The sequence below is a fragment of the Amblyraja radiata genome, chromosome 2 (genome assembly GCF_010909765.2).
Source record: "Amblyraja radiata isolate CabotCenter1 chromosome 2, sAmbRad1.1.pri, whole genome shotgun sequence".
Lineage (NCBI taxonomy): Eukaryota > Metazoa > Chordata > Chondrichthyes > Rajiformes > Rajidae > Amblyraja > Amblyraja radiata.
Window position 1 is genome coordinate 121,148,963 of NC_045957.1, and position 22,954 is coordinate 121,171,916.

Here is a 22,954-nt window from a genome sequence, read left to right on the forward strand (position 1 = left end):
TAAAAATGTAATTTACTGGCTGGATAATGCATGCCAACAGGTAGATTGGTTAGTAATGGAGAGCGAATTGTTCGCCTTTTAATATAGGCGCGATCCTTCTCTCCCCAATAAATTTGAAGAACACAATATATGAAAAAATCCGATTATCCATAGCACACTTTACGAATTTGGAGATAAGTAAAATTTACTTTTAAATTAAGAAATCTATCTCTTCACCAATAGCTAACAACCCATCGTTCAAACCATCTATTATAGATAAAACGTTTATTTATTGGGAAAGACTAGGAATTAAGAAGGTTGAAGATTTGTACGAAATGGGAAACCTGCTATCATTCCAGAAATTAGAGTCGAAATACAGTCTGAAAGGTAATCAATATTTTAGATATCTTCAAATTCAAGATTATTTGAAAACATATACCCACGAGTATCAAACTGTTGCCAGATATATTAGACAAAGGTATGAATAGAAACTCGGAGTCAAGCAATCTAATATCATACGTACAATATCCTTCTAAATATAGAAATTCCATTGTCAGACGCAATTAGAAGAGAATGGAAAGAGGAATTAGGCCTAAAAATCTCCAAAGACAGATAGGAAAAATATCTCCTATATATACATAATTGTTCGATCAATGTTAGACATATTTTAATCCAATTCAAAATACTCCACAGACAATACTACTCAAAAACTAAACTGAATAAGATTTTTTCAAATGTGTCTCCTATTTCCAACAAATGTCTTTCTCAAGAAGCAACTATGACACACTCCTTTGCCTCTTGCATAAAACTCCATACATTTTGGAAAGGAATCTTTGAAATGTTCTCAAAATTATTAAAAACAAAACTAGACCCCAATACAGAATTGATTATTGTCGGAATAGCAGGAGCCTGCTCTGAGCTAACAATATTTCAAAGACGTTTCCTTAACTATGGCCTGATAATGGTGAAAAAACTTATATTTAAATTTTGGAAAAATGCATCTACCCCAACTCTTAAAATGTGGATCACAAACATGTCTGAGACGCTTGAAGATATGAGACTTGTCTTAGCAGGAAAATCAGAGCAATTTTCAAAGATATGGTCTCCTTTCATTGATTCATTACAAGGATAGCATGGTGCACATTTACGGACAGGGTAATGGGTGTGGTGAGAAATGAAGCAGGTATATCATCACGTTTTGTTTTTTTATTATTTTTCGTTTTTATCTTTATTTTTTTAAGTTTTTACTTACTCACTCTGTGACTTCACTCATTTGGTAGTTTAGGGGTTCTATTTTTACATATTCACTCTCTTTCACTTTCTTTCTTGCTCTTTCTCTCTTTTTCTATTTCATCTGTGTTAAAATTAAAATGGAAGCTGTACGATAAATGTATTATGTCATATGCCGCGGTTTATACTTTTGTAAAAGTATACTTTGTATACTTCTAATAAAAATATGAAAAAAAAAATTTAAATTAAAAATTGTCCCTAGTGGGTGTAGGATAGTGTTAATGTGTGGGGATCGCGGGTCGGCGCAGACCCGGTGGGCCGGAGGGCCTGTTTCCACACTGTATCTCTAAACTAAACTAAACTAAACTAGTGTAGATGGGACATGTTGGGCCGAATGGGGCCAAGTAATCACCTCTGCCTAGGATCCTTACAGGATCCGTATCCCTCTATTGTGTGAGTGGTGAATCTCTGGAATTCTCTGCCACAGAAGGTAGTTGAGGCCAGTTCATTGGCTATATTTAAGAGGGAGTTAGACGTGGCCCTTGTGGCCAAAGGTATCAGGGGGTATGGAGAGAAGGCAGGTACAGGATACTGAGTTGGATGATCAGCCATGATCATATTGAATGGCGGTGCAGGAACGAAGGGCCGAATGGCCTACTCCTGCACCTATTTTCTATGTTTCTATTCCCCACATATCCAGTTGTCGATCCAAAGTGAAAAGCCACTATTGTACCTGGCACCACCACCACCACCCCTGGCAGCAAGCTCCAGGTGTTTAAACATGTGGGCAAGTTGGGCCGAACGGCCTGTTTCCATGCTGTGAGACTCCATGTGGACTCGTTCGTGACCTATATTGTGTCATACCGTTCGTGACCTATATTGTAAATGTTCTGCACAATTGATTTACCTGAGTTTACAAGTTGCTGCTCCATGATACCGCAGCCCAGGACTTCCAGCCATTCTCCCTGGAACTTGATCTCCATTTCGAAGGAAGGGTGCGTAAATGGGAAATAGCACTCCACCCACCGAGTGTCCAGTCCTGTTGCCGAGGCAAATAGGGCAGCATTAGAGATTCTCAAAAACAGAGCACTCGTCAGTTAATGGCACCAATTACCGAACACCAGGAAAATAAATAGCAAACAAACCCATTCACAAAAGACTTGTGCACAGCAAAAATCTTTAAGCATGGGGGAAAAAATGCCTGTGTCTAGATCAATGTGAAGAGTGTGTTGTGTAGTTCAGGCCCCTTTGCAAGCAAAATCAATCACCTGTCCAACTATCACGGCCACCTGGAATGCAATGTGAAATGATTTCACTCCACTATGAAGCAGGTAACAATATTGTTGACTTGAAATGGGAATAGACAATAGACAATAGGTGCAGGAGTAGGCCATTCGGCCCTTCGAGCCAGCACCACCATTCAATGTGATCATGGCTGATCATCCCCAATCAGTACCCCATTCCTGCCTTCTCCCCATATCCCCTGACTCCGCTATTTTTAATAGCCCTATCTAGCTCTCTCTTGAAAGCATCCAGAGAACCTGCCTCCACCGCCCTCTGAGGCAGAGAATTCCACAGACTCATCACTCTCTGTGAGAAAAAGTGTTTCCTCGTCTCCGTTCTAAATGGCTTACTCCTTATTCTTAAACTGTGGCCCCTGGTTCAGGTCTCCCCAACATCGGGAACATGTTTCCTGCCACTAGCGTGTCCAAGCCCTTAACAATCTTATATGTTTCAATGAGATCCCTCTCATCCTTCTAAACTCCAGAGTGTACAAGCCCAGCTGCTCTGTTCTCTCAGCATATGACAGTCCCGCCATCCCGGGAATTAACCTGGTGAACCTACGCTGCACTCCCTCAATAGCAAGAATGTCCTTCCTCAAATTAGGGGACCAAAACTGCACACAATACTCCAGGCGTGGTCTCACGAGGGCTCTGTACAACTGCAGAATTACCTCTTTGCTCCTATTTCGATTCCTCTTGTTATAAAGGCCAACATGCCATTCGCTTTCTTCACTGCCTGCTGTACCTGAATGCTTACTTTCATCGACTGATGTACAAAAACCCCCAGATCCCGTTGTACTTCCCCTTTTCCCAACTTGACGCCATTGAGATAATAATCTGCCTTCCTGTTTTTGCTACCAAAGTGGATAACCTCACATTTACCCGCATTAAACGTCATCTGCCATGCATCTGCCCACTCCCCAAACCTGTCCAAGTCACCCTGCATTCTCATAGCATCCTCACAGTTCACACTGCCACCCAGCTTTGTGTCATCTGCAAATTTGCTAATGTTACTTCGAATCCCTTCATCCAAATCATTGATGTATATTGTAAACAGCTGCGGTCCCAGCACCGAGCCTTGCGGTACCCCACTAGTCACTGCCTGCCAATCTGAAAGAGACCCGTTAATCCCTACTCTTTGTTTCCTGTTTGCCAACCACTTCTCTATCAATGTCAGCACTCTAACCCCAATACCATGTGCCCTAAATTTGAAAACTAATCTCCTATGTGGGACCTTATCAAATGCATGTGAGACCTTATCAAATGCACATAGAAGATAGAACAGGAACAGACCCTATGTTCCAGCCGAACGTGGGGCTAAGTCAAACAAATCTCCTCTGCCTGCACATGATTCATATCCCCTCCATTCTCCACACATCCAGTTCCCGATCCAAACATCTATGACATGCCACCGCTACCACTGCAGCCCGCTCCAGGTGTTTAAATAAATGAGATCCTACACACCTGCTTTACACCTCCGCTCAGTCCGGCGTAAACTACCTGATCTCTCGGTTGTTCAGCACTTCAACTCCCTCTCCCATTCCCAATCTGACCTTTCTGTCCTAGGCCTCCTCCATTGTCAGAGTGAGGCCCAGTGCAAGTTGGAGAAACAGCACCTCATATTTCGCTTGGTTAGTTCACACCCCAGTGGTATGAACATTGACCTCTAATTTCAGATAGCCCTTGCTTTCTCTCTCCCTCCCCTCCCCCTTCCCAGTTCCACTACTAGTCCAACTGTCTCTGCCTACTTTCTATCTTTGTCCCGCCCCCTCCCCCGACATCAGTCTGAAGAAGGGTCTCGACCTGAAACATCACCCATTCCTTCTCTCCAGCGATGCTGCCTCACCCGCTGAGTTACTCTGGCATTTTGTGTCTACCTTCAATTTTATCCAGCATCTGCAGTTCTTTCTTACACACCTGCCTTAAATGTTGTGTCTCTACATTACAATAAGTTCATCAAAAAACAGCAGGATGACTGGCGTGTAGGAAGGAACTGCAGATGTTGATTTATACCGAAGATTGACACAAAATGCTCAGCGGGGTAGGCAGCATCTCTGGAGAAAGGAAATAGAAGACATTTTGGGTCAGAACCCTTCTTCAGACTGCACCAGACTGCATAGACCTAAGGTAGACAAAAGTGCTGGAGAAACTCAGCGGGTGCAGCAGCATCTAAGGAGCGAAGGAAATAGGCAACATTTCTGGCCGAAACCCTTCTTCAGACTGATGTACGGTGGGAGGGGAGGGGGGGGGGGGGCGAGGAGAAGAAAGGAGAAAGGAAGAGGAGGAGCCCGAGGGCTGAGGGAGAGCTGAGAAGGGGAGTAGACAACAAGGGCTACCGGAAATTGGAGAAGTCAATGTTCAGGCCGCTAGGGTGCAAACTGCCCATGCGGAATATGAGGTGCTGCTCCTCCAATTTCAGGTGGTGCTCACTCTGGCCATGGAGGAGGCCCAGGATAGAAAGGTCAGATTCGGAATGGGAGGGGGTGTTGAAGTGCTGAGCCACAGGGAGATCACTGCATAGACTGAAGATGAATTCAACCTGAAATGTCACCTATTCCTTTTCTCCAGAGATGCTGCCTGGCCTGCTGAGATACTGCAGCATTTTGTACCTATCAACAGGATGACAGATGCTGGGTAGGGCATTGAAGCAGATATTACACATTGGGTGAGTTGCTTATTATTATTGTTGTTAAATCATGTACCAAAATGCGGTGAAAAAACTGTTTTGCGTGCTATCCCTGCAGATCATACATCAGGTGGAGCAAAAGAAAAAATAAGCAGAATGCAGAACATAGTGTTACAGTTACAGAGAAAGTGCAGATAAAAAATAATGCAAGGGCCACAATGAAGTAGGTCGGAAGATCAGGAATTCATCCTTAGCAATGGGAGGTCCGTTTAAGTATCTGATAACAGAGGGGAAGAAGCTGCTCTGGGATCTGGTGAGAGAGAGAATAGTCAAATCTAGTAGTCAAATCTAAAATTGAGTAGTTTTTCTACAAAAGCATGGACTAGTAGAACAAAAGAATGGCTCGGTGCCAAGTCTGAATGAGTTTGTAAATTATATGGAACACAATATGGAGGACTGGTTGTCTTTTCAATAAAGACATTAAGATGGCAGCCTGCAGTAATAATCAAAGATCATATAGCGAGCAAGATAATCCATTCGACGAAAAATATGTAGTACGGTCGTGGGCAGATTCATGGGTATTTTAATGCCCCATTTCAATAACCAGCTTCCGTCTCCGCACCAAAGATCCCATAGGATAATAGTGCGAAGACGGAAGCCGGTTACAGAAACATCCTCGTAAAAATAAAAGTTATTTGGTAAAAATCTTCTCCTCATTTTTGATTTCAACGTTGATTACACTGCGAGTCGGGTCGGGTCGGGTCCGGTTACGGAAATGGATGAAAAAAAGGCCCACGTTCCGCTCCGTTGCGTACTGCACGTCAGCCCATTGCATTTAGCAGGAGTGGTCTATCTTGCTCCGCTATAGGATCTTTGGTAATAACATGTGCTTCATTCAAGGACATAAAGAAGCCAAGATTGAAAAAAATAGCTGACCCTCCAGAGATAAGTAATAACTTGTTATTGGATGAGCTTGATTTGGACCCAGCTTTCTTATATTATGAAAGGTTGCAGAATCTTTCAGTCATGCCATATTCAGACTTGGTAGGAGTGTTTTGCTGATAAGAAAAATGTATAATTGTGCTAACTCTCCATCGTTCTGTGAGTGGGAGCCCGAAAAGCACTGAGCAACCTTTGTGCTCATTGTGGATCTTTGCCACTCCCGTCTGACAAATCAATTAAAGATTGCCATGGTTTACCTTTAACAGTTTTTGTTGCTATCTGCTTTTTTAAGAAACAAACTTTGACAGTACACACATCCGAGTTGTTGCTTCTTCTGCCCAACAGGAGAGGAGAAAAGAGAGAATGACTGGGGTGTAAATAGTCCTTAATTATGTTGGCTGTTTTCCTATTGTAACGTGAAATGTAAAAGCAGCAGACTTACGGGCCTGTCCCACTTAGACGATTTTTTGGGCGACTACAGGCAACTGCCACAAAATTTTCAACATGTTGAAAATTTTTCGGCGACAGTGGCGACAAATTTTGCTGTCGTAGGTTGACGTAGGTGTTGTCGTAGGTTGTCGCCAGGTGTCGTAGGTGAATTCCATTAAAATTAGTCCCTGGCAGTCGCCTAAAGAATCACCTAAGTGGGGCAGGCCCATTAGGGCGGCTAGTGGCGCAGCGGTAGAGTTGCTGCCTCATGGCACCAGAGACCCACTCGGGTTCCATCCTGACTACGGGTGTTGTCTGTATGGAGTTTGTATGATATCCCTGTGACCGCATGGGGTATCTCCGGGTGCTCCGGTTCCCTCCCACACTCCAAAGACGTGCAGGTTTGTAGGTTAATTGTCTTCTGTAAATTGTTCCTGTGTGTGTGTAGAAGCGAACTAATGAATGGCCGATTGCTGGTCAGCGTGGATTCAGTGGGCCGAAGGGCCCATTTCCACGATGTATCTCTAAACTAAAACTGTAGATGGAGTCATTGTGGGGGTGAGGGGCTGGCAGGGGCCTCATCGGCAAATTTTTCACTCGGAGGGTAGTCCGTATCTGGAGTAAGCTGCTATAGAAGTGGATACAATTAAGATTTAAAACAGATTTGGACAAGTATTAAGTGTGTTAGAGGAATATCGGCAAAGTACAGGCACAGGGAACATTCCCACTGTGTCAACTTGGTCGATGTGGAGAAGATGGGCTGAAAGACCTGCTTCTGTGCAGTATAGTTCAATGACCACTTTATATTCTGGCCAAAAGGAAGTCTACTCAGGAGGGAGATGAAAGGGACATATGGGAATCGGAGATGGGTGATGGGTGATGGGGGATGTGGGATGGGTGATGGGGGGTGGGGGATGGGATGGGGGGTGGGGGATGGGTGATGGGGGATGGGTGATGGGTGATGGGGGGTGGGGGATGGGTGATGGGGGGTGGGATGGGGATGGGTGCTGGGGGATGGGGGATGGGTGATGGGAGATGGGGATGGGTGATGGGGGATGGGTGATGGGGGATGGGTGATGGGGATGGGGGGTGGGGGATGGGATGGGGGATGGGAGATGGGATGGGGGATGGGGGATGGGCGATGGGGGGTGGGTGATGGGGATGGGTGATGGGTGATGGGGGATGGGTGATGGGGATGGGTGATGGGGATGGGGGATGGGTGATGGGCGATGGGGGGTGGGTGATGGGGATGGGTGATGGGTGATGGGTGATGGGGTGTGGGTGATGGGGATGGGTGATGGGTGATGGGTGATGGGGGTGGGTGATGGGGATGGGGGATGGGTGATGGGCGATGGGGGGTGGGTGATGGGGATGGGTGATGGGGGATAGGGGATGGGATGGGGATGGGTGATGGGGGGTGGGGGATGGGGATGGGTGATGGGGATGGGGGGTGGGCGATGGGCGATGGGTGATGGGATGGGTGATGGGATGGGGATGGGTGATGGGTGATGGGGGATGGGATGGGGATGGGTGATGGGGGATGGGGGTGGGGGGTGGGTGATGGGGATGGGTGATGGGGGGTGGGTGATGGGGATGGGTGATGGGTGATGGGGGATGGGGATGGGTGATGGGTGATGGGTGATGGGGGATGGGTGATGGAGGTGGGGGTGGGGAATGGGGATGGGGGTGGGGGATGGGGATGGGCGATGGGGGGTGGGGGATGGGATGGGGGATGGGTGATGGGGGATGGGCGATGGGGGATGGGATGGGGATGGGTGATGGTGGTGGGGGATGGGGGGTGGGTGATGGGGATGGGTGATGGGGGATGGGGGTGGGGGATGGGGATGGGTGAATGGAAGAGATGAAAACCACTTTATTTTTGCTCAAGATTGAGCATTTTTGTTCCTTGTGTGTTCTTTATATGTCCTAAAGCATAATTCAGTTGCACTTACAAAAGTGATACATGATTAACTTGCCATTTTGAAAATGATGAACTCCACCGCAAGAATTGCATATAATTTTATACAAAGGTGGAAACAGCGCATCATGCTGTGAATTTATTATCACTAAAGCTGTTGAACTGTAGTAATTAGCACAAACTGTCAATTTTTAGTGTGAAGAATCATGTCACATGGAATGACAGTGTTCAGTTTTGGTCACCTAACTGAAGGTTGTGATGAAGCTGGAAACAGTGCAGGGAAGACAGCCCATGTATATGAGTCCACATCTTGAGCATCTACTGTATCTGTTGTTCAAGATGTGGACTCTTATACATCGGCGAGACCAAACGCAGACTGGGCGATTGTTTCGCTGAACAACTTCGCTCAGCCCGCCTGAACCAACCTGGTCTCCCGGTTGCTAAACATTTTAATTCTCCTTCCCATTCCCACACTGACCTTTCTGTCCTTGATCTCCCCCATTGTCAGAGTGAGGCTAAACCCAAATTGGAGGAACAGCATCTCATATTTTGTTTGGGCAGCTTACAGCCCAGTGGTATGAGTATTTAGTAGGAAGGAAGAAACGTCACCCATTATCAGTCTGAAGAAGAGTCTCGACCTGAAACGTCACCCATTCCTTCTCTCCAGAGATGCTGCCGGTCCTGCTGAGTTACTCCAGCATTTTGTGTCTATCTTCGGTATGAATATTCATTTCTCTAACTTCAAGTAACCCCTGCATTCCCACTCTCTCCATCCCTCCCCCACCCAAGTCGCACCAGCTTCTCGTTTTCACCCAACAAACAGCTGACAATGGCCTGTTTCCTTTGTCATCGTTACATTTTTGCATATCTTTCATTCATTGTTCTTTGAACCATATTATGTGTGCAGATGATCTTGTGGTCTTTAGTCCATCTAGCGCTGGTCTCCAGCAGCTCCTTACTATATGTTCTGTGTATGGTGTGGAACATGACATTAAATATAATGCTAGTAAGAGTGCTGTTATGATCTGTAGAACTAAAGAGGATAAATGTCTAAAATTTCCTGATTTTAAATTGTCTGACAATCTTAGTGTCTGTAATAAGATAAAATATCTAGGGCATTTTATTACAGAACAAATGACAGATGATGAAGATATTTATAGGCAACGACGCATGCTGTATGTACAGGCGAATATTCTCCTGCGTATATTTGGTGCGTGTGCAGATGTGGTGAAGGTGTCGCTATTTAGAGCATACTGCACACCACTCTACACTGCGCACCTGTGGTCGAACTATTTAAAGACAAGTATGCAGAGACTAAAGGTGGCATATAACGATGCCATGAGAACACTGCTAAGGCAACCTAGATGGTGTAGTGCCAGTAATATGTTTGTGGCTGCAGAAGTCAGTACTTTAGAAGCTATCCTAAGACATCACATGTATAAATTCATTTGCAGGATAAATGACTCTAAAAATGTGCTTATTGTGGCCTTGTCAAACATAAGGGTTAGCACTACACGCTACGAATCCCAGCTGTGGAGACACTGGTATCGTTGTCTCGTTGTAGGACATTGATCATTCTTTTAATCTGGATTTTTAACTTATGTATTGTGTTTCTTTTGTTTAAAAAAATATATAAATTATGATGTTTTTATAAGTGATATACCAAGATTTTATATGTATTTTATGATATTTAATATGCAATGCATTTTTATGTAACATTGCCCCTTGTCTGGACCTTGAGTCCGTAATAAAGTTTATTATCATTATTATTCTTATTTATCTCTCACAATCATCGTCTATATCTCTCGCTTCCCTTTTCCCTAACTAGTCTGAAGAAGGGTCTCAACCCCATTCCTTCTCTCCAGAGATGCTGCCTGTCCCGCTGAGTTACTCCTGCATTTTGTGTCTATCTATTGTAATTTGGAGGTACACAAAAATGCTGGAGAAACTCAGCGGGTGCAGCAGCATCTATGGAGCGAAGGAAATAGGCAACGTTTCGGGCCGAAACCGTTCTTCAGACTGAATTTGGAGTTGTGTGTTCAGTTTTGGTCACCCTGCTATAGGAAGGATGGCGTAAAGCTGGAAAGAGTGCAGTGAAGATTAACGAGGTTGTTGCCAGGACCTGAGTTGTAAGCAGGCTAGGACTTTATTGAGTCCAGGAGGCTGAGGGGTGATCTTATAGAGGTATAAAAACTCATGGGGATGATAGGTAGGGTGAGCGCACACTGTTTTTCACACAGGATTGGGGAAATCAAAAACCAGAGGTCGTAGGTTTAAGGTGAGAGGGGAATGATTGAATAGGAACCTGAGGTACAACTTTTCATACAGAGGGTGGTTGGTATATGGAATGAGCTGCCAGAGGAGGTAGTTGAGGCAGGTACAATCACAACATTCAAAAGACATCTCCAGGGAGATAGGAATTGGAGAATTCATTGCGGGGGGGAGGGGGAGGGGGGGGGAGGGGGGGGGGGGGGAAGGAGGAGGGGGGGAGGGGGGGGGGGTGCGGTGAGATTTTAGATCATATTGTTTTCAAAAATTAGGATGTTTTATTGACAGGACTAATGCCCAGGGGCTGATGAGATGCACCCCAGGCCCGTGTGGGAGGCAAAGGAGAAGGTTGCTGGGGCTTAACTGAAATTTTACATTTTAGTTGGCCATATGTGAGTTTCCAAATTACTGTTTAGTTTAGTTTTAGTTTAGTTGGAGATATAGCGTGGAAACAGGCCGTTCGGCACTCCGAGATCACGCCAATCACACATCACCGTACACAATCAAACGCACCTGTACATTAGTTTTAAGTTAGGCTGGTTTTGCATACTACACGATAGGGGCAATTTACAGAAGCCAATTAATTTACAAACCTGCACGTCTTTGGAATGTGGAAGGAAATCGGAGCCCCCGGAGAAAACCCACAAGGTGACTGAGAGAACGTGCAAACTCCGCACAGCCAGCACCCATAGTCAGGATCGAACCTGGGTCTCTGGCACTGTGAGGCAGCAACTCTATTGCTGTGCCACCGTGCTGCTAGACTGCTGGACAGCAAATCTAACATCTTGATAGGAAGCAGCCAACATTATCATAGACTACTCACAACCCTGGTCATTCCCTCTTCTCCCGTCTTCCTTGGAGCAGAGGTAAAAAAGTTTGAAAGCACATACCTCGCAGCGTCGATGGGACATGTTGGTCGGTGTGAGCAAGTTGGACTGAAGGGCCTGTATCCACACTGTATGACTCTAGCACCAGATTCAAGGACAGTTTCCTCCCTGCTGTTATCTCTCCTGAAACAATTTTCACACCGCTTCCTATTATTCTAAACTTCCAATATACCTGTCATATTCAATGTTATACTTTGCACTAAATGTTGTACCCATTATCCCTTCAATGCGGACGGCTTGACTGTATTCATGCATAGTCTTTTTGACTGGATAGCGTACAAACAAAGGTTTTTCACTGCACTAAACCTAGTTGCAGCTCCTGAACATTTTTTCACCTGCACTTTCTCTGTAGCTGTAACCACAGTCTGTTAATTGTCTCCAGTGTGCTACCTGTTGTACTCATGTACGGAATGAACTGGCTGGAAAGTAGGCAAGACAAAGTATTTCACTGCATCGTGGTGCACGTGGCAATAATAAGCCAATACCTGTAGAAGAGCCACCAAGGTACGCCGGGTAATTACTGGTCCGAGTCCAACATCAATGGGAGGGGGCAATAAAACACAATGCCGGAGTTAGTCAGCAGGTCAGGCAGGTATAGTCGTGGCAGGAAAATTATTAGAAAAAGAAAATTACGGCAGGATTAATCTGCACTTGTAAAGGCAGAAACTAATCAAATATAAGGTGGTTTTGTCAGGAAGAGATCGAGTCTGATCAATTTAATTGAATTTTTCAATGAGGTAACAAAATGTATTGAGGAGAGTCAGTGCAGTTAATGCAGTCTACATAACATCAGTGTGGCCACATCGGAAACTGGTACAAAAGGCTAGAAGCCATGAGATCCAGGGAAAATTGGAAAATTAGATCCAAAATTGACTTGGTAATAGGAAGCAGAGTGTGAAGGTGGTTAGAAGAGGTATATCGCTGTGACTGGAAACCCATTATATTTGTTAGATGCGTTAATGATTAGGATTTGATTGTTTTGACAGTTGTGAATAGTAAGTCAGCAGATGACACTAAATTCAGTCGTGGAGTTGACAGTGAGGAGAGTTGTCACAGTCGGCAGGGTGATACGGATGGGCTGAGCAATCTATGTTACTAAAAGTCTAATCTTGACCGCTCTTGGCCCACTGTGCTGCGATTTCAGAGAGAACGCCGCCACCTACGGCCGTCATTTTTGCCCACCTCGCTCAGAGCCCCCCTCCGCCTTCCGGGACCAGAGGATCTTTTCCATCAATGAAAAATCAGAGATATTAATGTTTTTTTTTAATTCCCCATTCTCTCTGCTGCCCCCGCTGGCGGCAGGGGGAGGGACTATAAAACCCGGAAGTGTAGTCCCTCACTCAGTCTCTGCCAGACCCAGGAAGCGAGAGGTTCAGGCTCTCTGAGCTGCGAATAACACTGAACGCACGTCTACTCCATGGTGAGTCCCCTCGATGCGGCTCTAGGTGGCTGCTGCCCAATTGTTTGCCTCGCCTTTTTAAAAAGTTTGTGTTCACAAAATGAATTTTGGTTGTCGGGTGACTGCTGCCCAATTGTTTGCCTCGCCATTTAAAAAAGTTTGTGTTCACAAAATGAATTTTGGTTGTCGAGTGGCTGCTGCCCAATTGTTTGCCTTGCCTTGGCTTTTAAAATAGTTGCAACATTTGGCTGTCAGCCCAAGAATGCATTCAGCCCACAATGTCTATACTAGCCCTCTGGAAACCAGTACCTTCGGCCCGCAACACCCATACAGAAAGCCTCCCCCCCCCACTGGCGAGCAATATTGGAATTGGTGGAGAGGTGGAATATTGCGTTGGAGACCAGCCCTCCCGTGTGATGCTGGGACCCAACGGGTCCCACTTAGTCTAGTAACAAATAGAATATAACACCAAAAAGAATCGATTTACAAAGAAATCCCATCAACGCCTCTATTTCCTTAGAAGATTGAGGAGATTCAGTATGTCCACATATGCTCTCTTGTACTTCTACAGATGTTCGTTGAGAGAGCACACTGACCGGTTGCATCACAGCCTGGTTCAGCAACTCGAACGCCCAGGAACAAAGGAGATTATCGAGTGGTAGACGCTGACACTGCCGTGTCCATCACAGGTACCAACCTAGAAGGCGCAGGGAAGAACTGTCCCTGAATCTGGAGGTGTGCGTTTTCAAGATCTTAAAAAGTCAGAACCTTTTCTGGGGTATATTCTGGAGTTTAGAAGGATTTGAGGGGATCTTAGACAATAGACAATAGGTGCAGAAGTAGGCCATTCGGCCCTTTGAGCCCTTCATGGCTGATCATCCCCAATCAGTACCCCATTCCTGCCTTCTTCACATATCCCCTGATTCCGCTAACTTTAAGAGCCCTATCTAGTTCTCTCTTGAAAGTATCCAGAAACCGGCCTCCATCGTCCTCTGAGGCAGAGAATTCCACAGACTCACAACTCTCTGTGAGAAAAAGTGTTTCCTCGTCTCCGTTCTAAATGGCTTACCCCTTATTCTTAATCTGTGGCCCTTGGTTCTGGACTCCCCCAACATCGGGAACATGTTTCCTGCCTCTAGCGTGTCCAAATCCTTAATAATCTTATATGTTTCAATAAGATCTCCTCTCATCCTTCAAAACTCCAGAGTGTCCAAGCCCAGCCGCTCCATTCTCTCAGCATATGGCAGTCCCGCCATCCCGGGAATTAACCTTGTAAACCTACGCTGCACTCCCTCATAGCAAGAATGTTCTTCCTCAAATTAGGGGACCAAAACTGCACACAATACTCTAGGTGTGGTCTCACTAGGGCCCTATACAACTGCAGAAGGACCTCTTTGCTCCTATACTCAACTCCTCTTGTTATAAAGTGGTAAGCTTTGTCAAAATGCGCCATGTGAACATGCCAGAAATGAAGAGGCACTGCGAGGATTAAAATCTGGTCACATCCATGTTATCGCACTGTACATACCTTTCCCAAAGAGATGTGTCACGACTTTGTTCAGGGTCTGTTTCAAATCAAACTCAAGTAGTTTGACGGCTTCTAACGTGTGGCTCTCTTGCTTGCAGGATGTGCGGTACCCCTTCTCAAAGAGATGAAGCTCTTCTCCATGTTGCACATTAGCGAACAGCTGAGAGTAAGCAAAGACTCTTTGGTTAGTTGAAGTGACACACACACACACACAAACAGGAATGAATTCAATGCAAGGTAGACACAAAATGCTGGAGTAACTCAGCGGGTGAGGCGGCATCTATGGAGAGAAGGAATGGGTGACAGCATCTGCAGTTCTTTCACACACATGAATTCAATGCAATCAGGGTGGCACGGTGGTGCAGAGGTTGAGCTACTGCCTTACAGCACCAGAGACCCGGGTTTGATCCTGACTAGAAATCACCCCTAGGTACACAAAAATGCTGGAGAAACTCAGCGGGTGCAGCAGCATCTATGGAGCGAAGGAAATAGGCAACGTTTCGGGCCGAAACCCTTCTTCAGACTGAAGACAGACAGAAATCACCCCTACCCATCTACCTATATCTACAGGTTTGGTATAGCTCCAAATAGACTATCCAACTTCCACAGTTGTATGGTAGAGTATACTGACTGGTTACATCATGGCCTAGTCTGGTCAGTCAAACGCACAGAAATAAAGGAGGCAACAGAAAGTATATGGATACTGCCCAGTCCACCACAAGTACTCACCTCCCCCACGGAAGGGGTCTACAAGAGGAAAGTAGCTGTCCCACTGTACAAGCAGCTAATTCAAGAGTTCTCCCGAGTTTCCCCTGATTCGAACTCGGAGAATTACGGTAATGGCCGCTCGTAGGTACTCGTGGACATTTTTCAACAAATCTTCACAAGTCTTCATGAGCTTACCGCGTTTCCCGAGTACCTGCCGTTAGCGTTACGAGCCGCTAAGAGACGTCCCGAGCTCCGACATACCCGCTACGTACATTCTACGTGCTTACCACGAGTTTGTTTTTTTTTAAACTCGGGAGAGCTCTTGAATTAGCTCGTACAGTGGGACAACCCCATTACTGCCTCAACAAAGCAGTCAAAATCAAGAAAGATCAACACCACCCTGGCCACGTTCTCATCTCACTGCTGCCATAATTGGCAAGAAGGTACAGGAGCCCGAAAACCGTGACCATGGGGTTCAAGAACAGCTTCTTCCCAGCAATTATCAGAATCCTGAACACTGCTCCATACCAACCACAAGCCAACCTCAACAAACATGGTCTATTATGGACTTTGCCTTGGTCACATTCCGCACTTCCCCGGTACACCTAACCACTATTTGCACTATTATGGGATGGTTACCTGTTATTACTGATTGTTAATATATTGATTGTTGTATATTTAATCATTTATTATTTTATTGCATTAATGGACGTAAAGCTGCAGCAAGTTAACAACCAATTGTTCCGTTGCCGGAACACATGACAATTAAACACTTATGACTCTTGATATTTATAAACCAGTTACTCGTTTGGTTATCCCCCTTGACATTTGAAGCTAATTGTTCACCAAAGGACAATAGACAATAGGTGCTGTAGAAGGCCATTCGGCCCTTCGAGCCAGCACCGCATACACAAAGGATACACAAGGAACCGCAGATATTGGAATCTTGCATAGAACACAAAGTGCTACAGTAACCGTTAGGCAACATAAGCATCTCTGGAGGACATGGATAGGTGACAGTTTGGGTCGGAAGAAGGGCCCCAACCTAAAATATCGCCCATCTATGTCCTCCAGAGATGCTGCTTGACCTGCGTAGTTACTCCAACACTTTGGGAAATGTCACTTGTCCATGTTTTCCACAGATGCTGCCTGACACACTGAGTTAAGGGTCTGTCCCACTTGGGCATCATTTGCGCGTCACACAGGTGGCACGCGAAGATTTTGTGAATCCCAAAATCCTGGGTCATGCATCGTGACGCGTAAATGATGTCGCGTGAATGACACGCAAATGACGCCCAAGTGGGACAGGCCCTTTACTCCAGCACTCTGTGAAACGTCACCTATCCATGTTCTCCACAGATGCTGCCTGACCCGCTGAGTTACTCCAGCACTCTGTGAAACGTCACCTATCCATGTTCTCCAGAGATGCTGCCTGACCCGCTGAGTTACTCCAGCACTCTGTGAAACGTCACCTATCCATGTTCTCCACAGATGCTGCCTGACCCGCTGAGTTACTCCAGTACTTTGCGTTATATTCACAAAAGGAAACTTGCACTTTGGATATTTTTACATAATTAGAAACACAGAAGGAAATGAATGAGGTAGAAGGGCTTTAGAAAAGGATTGCATGATGAAGGAATTTAGTTACTGAGAGATCAAGCAATAACAATTGATTTTCCACCATCAGAACAAAAATGTGCAGAGAAGCAGAGGTTGGAGATACTTCCCTGAGAGGACCTCGCAAAATTAATTTGGAAAGATAAAGATGACGGTGAGTATTTTTGGACTGAATTAATTGGGTCATTGTGGAAACTTGAATAGGCGGGGGCAGGCAAGGAAGGAGGGGGTGGAAAGGGCTTCTACAGATTCACCACTGCCTCGGCAAGGCCACTAGCATAAGCAAGGATCAGTCTAACCCCGGTCACTCCCTCTTCTCCCCTCTCCCATTGGGCCAGTTTGAAAACGTACACCTCGAGATTCAGGGAGATTGGTCCCAGTTGTTATCAGGTAACTGATCGGTGCTCTCATCAGCGAGAGTGCGGTCCTGACCTCCCATTAACCTCATTTGAGACCTCTGAACTATCTTTAATTGGACTTTATCAGACTTCAATGTTATATCCTGCATTAATTGTTGTATCCTTTATCTGTGTACTGTGGATAGCTTGACTGTATTCATATATAGTCTTTTCTTTGATTGGATAGCATGCAAACAGAAGTTTTTCATTGTACCCCGGTACACCTGACAATGATAAACTAAACTAGTTTAGTGGCAGCTTGGTCAGCATGGACCAGTTGGGCCGAAGGGCCTGTTTCCGCACTTCACGGCTTTATTACTCTGTGATTCAGCTGGCAAATATTGTCCACAGAGCTAGCACCAAAAGCAACAAACTCCAGGCCTTTGAAACGATCATGTCAAGGATGTCTACATTGATGCAACAATTCAGCTTGATTTTGGAATGATACCGAATGATTTATTTTTAAATTCACCTCTTGTACATTGATCTCTGCAACAAAAATTACCCCCTAACAATTATTCGATGAGAAAAACCCCCTGCATATTTTCACATTTCTGCAATTAAGTGAGGAGACTGTCTGCATGGTCTGCTTCTCAGATTATTTAATATTCAATTACTCGGAGTATAATTATAATATAAATGCTGAGAAAATTGTCTGTCTCCTTAATTCCCATGAGGCAACCTTCATAAGCTGTAGGAGAGGAATTAGGCCATTCGGCCCATCAGGTCTACTCCTTAATTATGCCTGATCTATTTTTCCCCCTCAAACCCTTTCTCCTGCCATCCTCCCCATAACCTATGACACCCATACCAATCGAGAATCTATCAATCTACGCTTTAAAAATACACAATGACATGGCCTCGCCAATCGACTGTGGCAATGAATGCCACAGATTCACAACCCTCTGACTAAAGAAATTCCTCATCTCCATTCTAAAGGTACGTCCTTTTACTCTTAAGGCTATGGCCTCTGCTCCTAGACTCTCCACTATTGGAAACATCCTCTCCACATCCATTCCATCCAGGCCTTTCACTATTCGGTACGTTTCAATGTGGTCCCCCATGTATATAGTCTATAGTCAACTATATAGTCTCAGGGACAGGTCCCTTACAATCAGAGACAGGTGAATTTATAATGGGAAACAAATAAATGGCAGAACAGTTAAACAAGTACTTTGGTTCTGTCTTCACAAACAATCTCCCAAAAATACTCAGGGACCGAGAATCTAGTGGGACGGAGGAACTGAAGGGAATCCACATTAGACAGGAAATGGTGTTGTGTAAACTATTGGGACTGAAGGCAGATAAATTCCCAGGGCCTGATGGTCTTCATCCCAGAGTACTCAAGCAGGTGGCCCTTGAAATTGTGAATGCATTGGTGATCATTTTCCAATGTTCTCTCGACTCTGGATCAGTTCCTGTGGATTGGAGGGTATCCAATGTAACCACACTTTTTAAGAAAGGAGGTAGAGAGAAAACGAGGAATTATAGACCAGTTAGCCTTACATCGGTAGTGGGGAAGTTGCTGGAGTTGATTGTTAAAGATGTTATAGCAGCGCATTTGGAAAGGAGTAACAGGATCGGTCAAAGTCAGCATGGATTTATGAAGGGGAAATCATGCATGACTAATCTACTGGAGTTTTTTGAAGATGTGACAAGTAGAATGGATAAGGGAGAGCCAGTGGATGTGGTGTGTCTGGACTTTCAAAAAGCCTTTGACAAGATCCCACACAAGAGATTAGTGTGCAAAATTAGAGCACATGGTATTGAGGGTAGGGTCTTGACATGGATAGAGAACTGGTTGGCAGACAGGAAGCAAAGAGTAGGAATTAACAGGTCCTTTTCAGAATGGCAGGCAGTGACTAGTGGGGTGCTGCAAGGCTCGGTGCTGGGACCCCTGTTATTTACAATATATATTAATGATTTAGACAAAAGATTAGGAAAAGGGGAGGTGCAACGAGACCTGGGTGTGCTTGTATATCAGTCACTGAAAGTAAGCATGCAGGTACAGCAGCTGCTCCTTGAGGTACCAAGGTCTAAGCGGAAGCTCAGAGGGGATAGAGCCTTTTCTGTTGCTGCTCCGGCACTCTGGAACACCTTGCCGTTGCACATCAGACAGGCCCCCTCACTGTCCATCTTCAAATCCTCCCTAAAAACTCATTTTTATTCTATGGCTTTCGACACTGGCTGAGACATTGCTCCTGTTCTTAGTGCTTTTAATGTCTTTTAATTTTTACTGTTTTTTAGTCCTTCGTTTTACGGTTTTTTAATGGTTTGTAATAACTTTTTGTCCATGAGTTCTCATGTACAGCACTTTGTGGCAACTGCGGTTGTTTAAAGTGCTTTATAAATAAAGTTATTATTATTATAAGAAAGCTAATGGCATGTTGGCTTTCATTACAAGAGGATTTGAGTTTAGGAGCAAGGAGGTCCTACTACAGTTGTACAGGGCCCTGTTGAGATCACACCTGGAGTATTGTGTGCAATTTTTGTCTCCTAATTTGAGCAAGGATATTATTGCTATTGAAGGAGTGCAGCTTAGGTTCACCGGGTTAATTCCCTGGTTGGCGGGACTGATATAAAGAATGGGTTGACTGGGATTGTATTCACTGGAATTTAGAAAGATGAGAGGGGATCTTATAGAAACATATAAAATTCTTAAAGGATTGGACAGGCTTGATGCAGGAAAAATGTTCTCAATGTTGGTGTAGTCCATAATCGTGGATCGCCTCGGAGCAGAGGGAGAACAAGGAGGGAAGAGACAAGGACTTTAAGATTTTTGCCTTCCATCACAGTGAGGAGGTGCCTGGTGAACTCACTGTGGTGGATGTTAAATTTGTGTTTATTGTGTGTTTTTGTCATTTTTATTATATGTATGACTGCAAGGCAACGAAATTTCGTTCAGACCGAAAGGTCTGAATAACAATAAAGGCTACTTTGACTTTGACTTTAATCAGGGGGTCACAGTTTAAGAATAAGGGGTAGGCCATTTGGGACTGAGATGAGGAAAAACGTCTTCATTGTGAATCTATGGAATTCTCTGCCACAGAAGGCAGTGGAGGCCAATTCACTGGATGTTTTCAAGAGAGAGTTAGATTTAGCTCTTAGGGCTAAAGGATTCAAGGGATTTGGGGAACAAGCAAGAACGGGGTAATGATTTTAGATGATCAGCCATGATCATATTGCTGATCGAAGGGCCGAATGGCCTACTCCTGCACCTATATTTCTATGTTTCTTTGTTTCTAGTCCAGTATGCTTCAAATAGTCTCTTGTTGCTAGTGGAAAAGTTTACAAAGTTCACAACTTTCCTACCAAATGTTCCTTATGTTTTAATGGCAGAAGTATAAACCGCTGTAGTTCTAGTTTACAGATACTGCATGGAAACAGGCAACGGCCTATCAAGTCCCTGCCGACCATCAATCACCCGTTCACACCAGTTCTATGTTATCCTACTTTCTCATCCACTCCCTACAGAAGGGTCTCGACCCGAAACGTCACCCGTTCCTTCTCTCCAGAGATGCTGCCTGTCCCGCTGAGTTACTCCAGCTTTCTGTATCTATCGTCCCTGCAAACCAGGGGCAATTAACAGAGCCAATTATTCCACAAACCCACACGTAGTTGGGACGTGGGAGGAAACTGGAGCACCCAGAGCAGACCCACGCTGTCACAGGGAGAACGTGCAAACTCCACATACAGAAAGCACCGAAGGTCAAAATCGAACTTGGGTCTCTGGCGCAATGAGGTAGCGGCTCTACCAGCTGAGCAACTGTGCCACCCACTGTACAAAATTATATCCTTATTAACTATTAATCATCTGAAACGAGTTCAGGCAATTAATTTCTTCAGACTACAATCACTGTTACACAGGAAACTTCAACAATAATTGCATGAACTGCAGAATCCAAATATCAGCAATTGAGCAGAAGGCCTATTACTCTGTAGCTTGATGTAAGCAAATGGCTTGAAACCAAGATCTCTGTGTTCCTTTTTGAAATATTGTCATGTATTAGGTTTCTTACCTGTCAATATTAATCAAAATTAGGAGGGCACAGTAAGTGCCCGAGTTTATCATCTCATCTGAAAAAGGCTCCTCCAGCAATGAAGAGCCCTTCACATTCCCTACTCATTCCTGTGCCCCCAACCCTGATGTGCACCCTTTTCTCCCACTATCTTGTCCCCTTCCACCAATATCCCTCCCTCTGGCTGCACATTTCACTCCTCTTCTCTCCTTATTTGACGCTCTTTGTCTCTTTTTCACCTCTCGCCTTTCTCACTTACTCCACCCATCTGCCAATCCGCCCTCCCCGGCCACATCACTCGCCAGGCTTTGTCCCGCGCCCACCTCTTTTCCAGCTTTCACCGCCCCCCCCACCCCCCCAGTCCATCAGTCTGAAAAAGGGTCCCAACCTCAAACGTCACCTTTCCATGTTCTCCAGAGATGCTGCCTGACCCGCTGAGTTACTCCAGCACTCTGTGAAACGTCACCAATCCATGTTCTCCAGAGACGCTGCTTGACCCGCTGAGTTACTCCAGCACTCTGTGAAACGTCACCTATCCATGTTCTCCAGAGATGCTGCCTGACCCGCTGAGTTACTCCAGCACTCAGGGTTCCACGTCCCATATTACCAAACTGCTTTCGCAGTCAGAGTTTTGTGAAGGAACGTTTTGAGGAAGGTTTAGCTGTTGATATTCATCTGAACATAAAGCAGTACAGGACAGAAACTCCAGGAACAGGTACAGCTCAGAACCTTTCGGCCCACAATGTCTGTGCGGTACATAGAAACATAGAAAATAGGTGCAGGAGTAGGCCATTCGGCCCTTCGAGCCTGCACCGTCATTCAATATGATCATGGCTGATCATCCAACTCCGTATCCTGTACCTGCTTTTTCTCCATACCCCCTGATCCCTTTAGCCACAAGGGCCACATCTAACTCCCTCTTAAATATAGCCAATGAATTGGCCTCAACTACATTCTGTGGCAGAGAATTCCACAGATTCACCACTCTCTGTACCTGACGCAAGGATAAACTAATCTCCTCTCCCTGCATCTCTCCCTGCATATCTATGTGCCTATATAAAGGTCTCTTAAAGGCCACAATCTTATCTGCCTCCACCAACACCCCTGGGAGCGCGTTCCAAGCACCCACTACTCTCAGTGTAAAAAAAAACTTGCAAATGATTCTGTCTACCCAGTCTTTTTTTTTCAGTTTAGAGATATAGCGCGGGAACAGGCCCTTCGGCCTACCGAGTCCGTGCCGACCAGCAATCCCCGTGCACTAACAATATCCTACACACACTAGGGACAATTTATATTCATAGAAATCCAATTAACCTACAAATCTGTACGTCTTTGGAGTGTGGGAACAAAGCAAAAATCTCGGAGAAAACCCATGCAGGTCACGGGGAGAACGTACAAACTCTGTACAGACAGCGCCCGTGGTTGGGATCGAACCCGGGTCTCTGCCGCTGAAAGTGCTGTAAGGCAGCAACTCTACCGCTGCGCCACCGTGCCGCCCTATGCCTAATAATTATATAAACCTCTTAGGTCTTATCTCAGTCTTCTACGCCCCAGAGAGAACATGAGAGGAAACCTGTGATGTTAATAAAACTCCAGTTTCATGTTTTACTGGCAATAGCCAATCTCAATGTCAATCACAGATGATATCGAACCATTCCTCATCACCATGTGATACAGTTGATAACAAGTATCAAACTAGAGAACTCTAGTACAATTCAGAGAA

The 22,954-nt window shown here is 45.1% G+C and overlaps 1 protein-coding gene across 1 annotated transcript in view; it reads right to left on the bottom strand.

The window, feature by feature from the left end:
* The window catches only part of fars2 (phenylalanyl-tRNA synthetase 2, mitochondrial), a 316,890-nt gene that overhangs the window by 146,210 nt on the left and 147,726 nt on the right, over positions 1–22,954 (bottom strand). Inside the window, exons 4-5 of the mRNA XM_033014599.1 lie at positions 14,490–14,649; positions 2,117–2,248 (exon numbers count right to left, since the gene is read on the bottom strand). Coding sequence (XP_032870490.1) covers positions 2,117–2,248; positions 14,490–14,649 — 292 coding nt within the window. The remainder of the gene's footprint in view (positions 1–2,116; positions 2,249–14,489; positions 14,650–22,954) is intronic.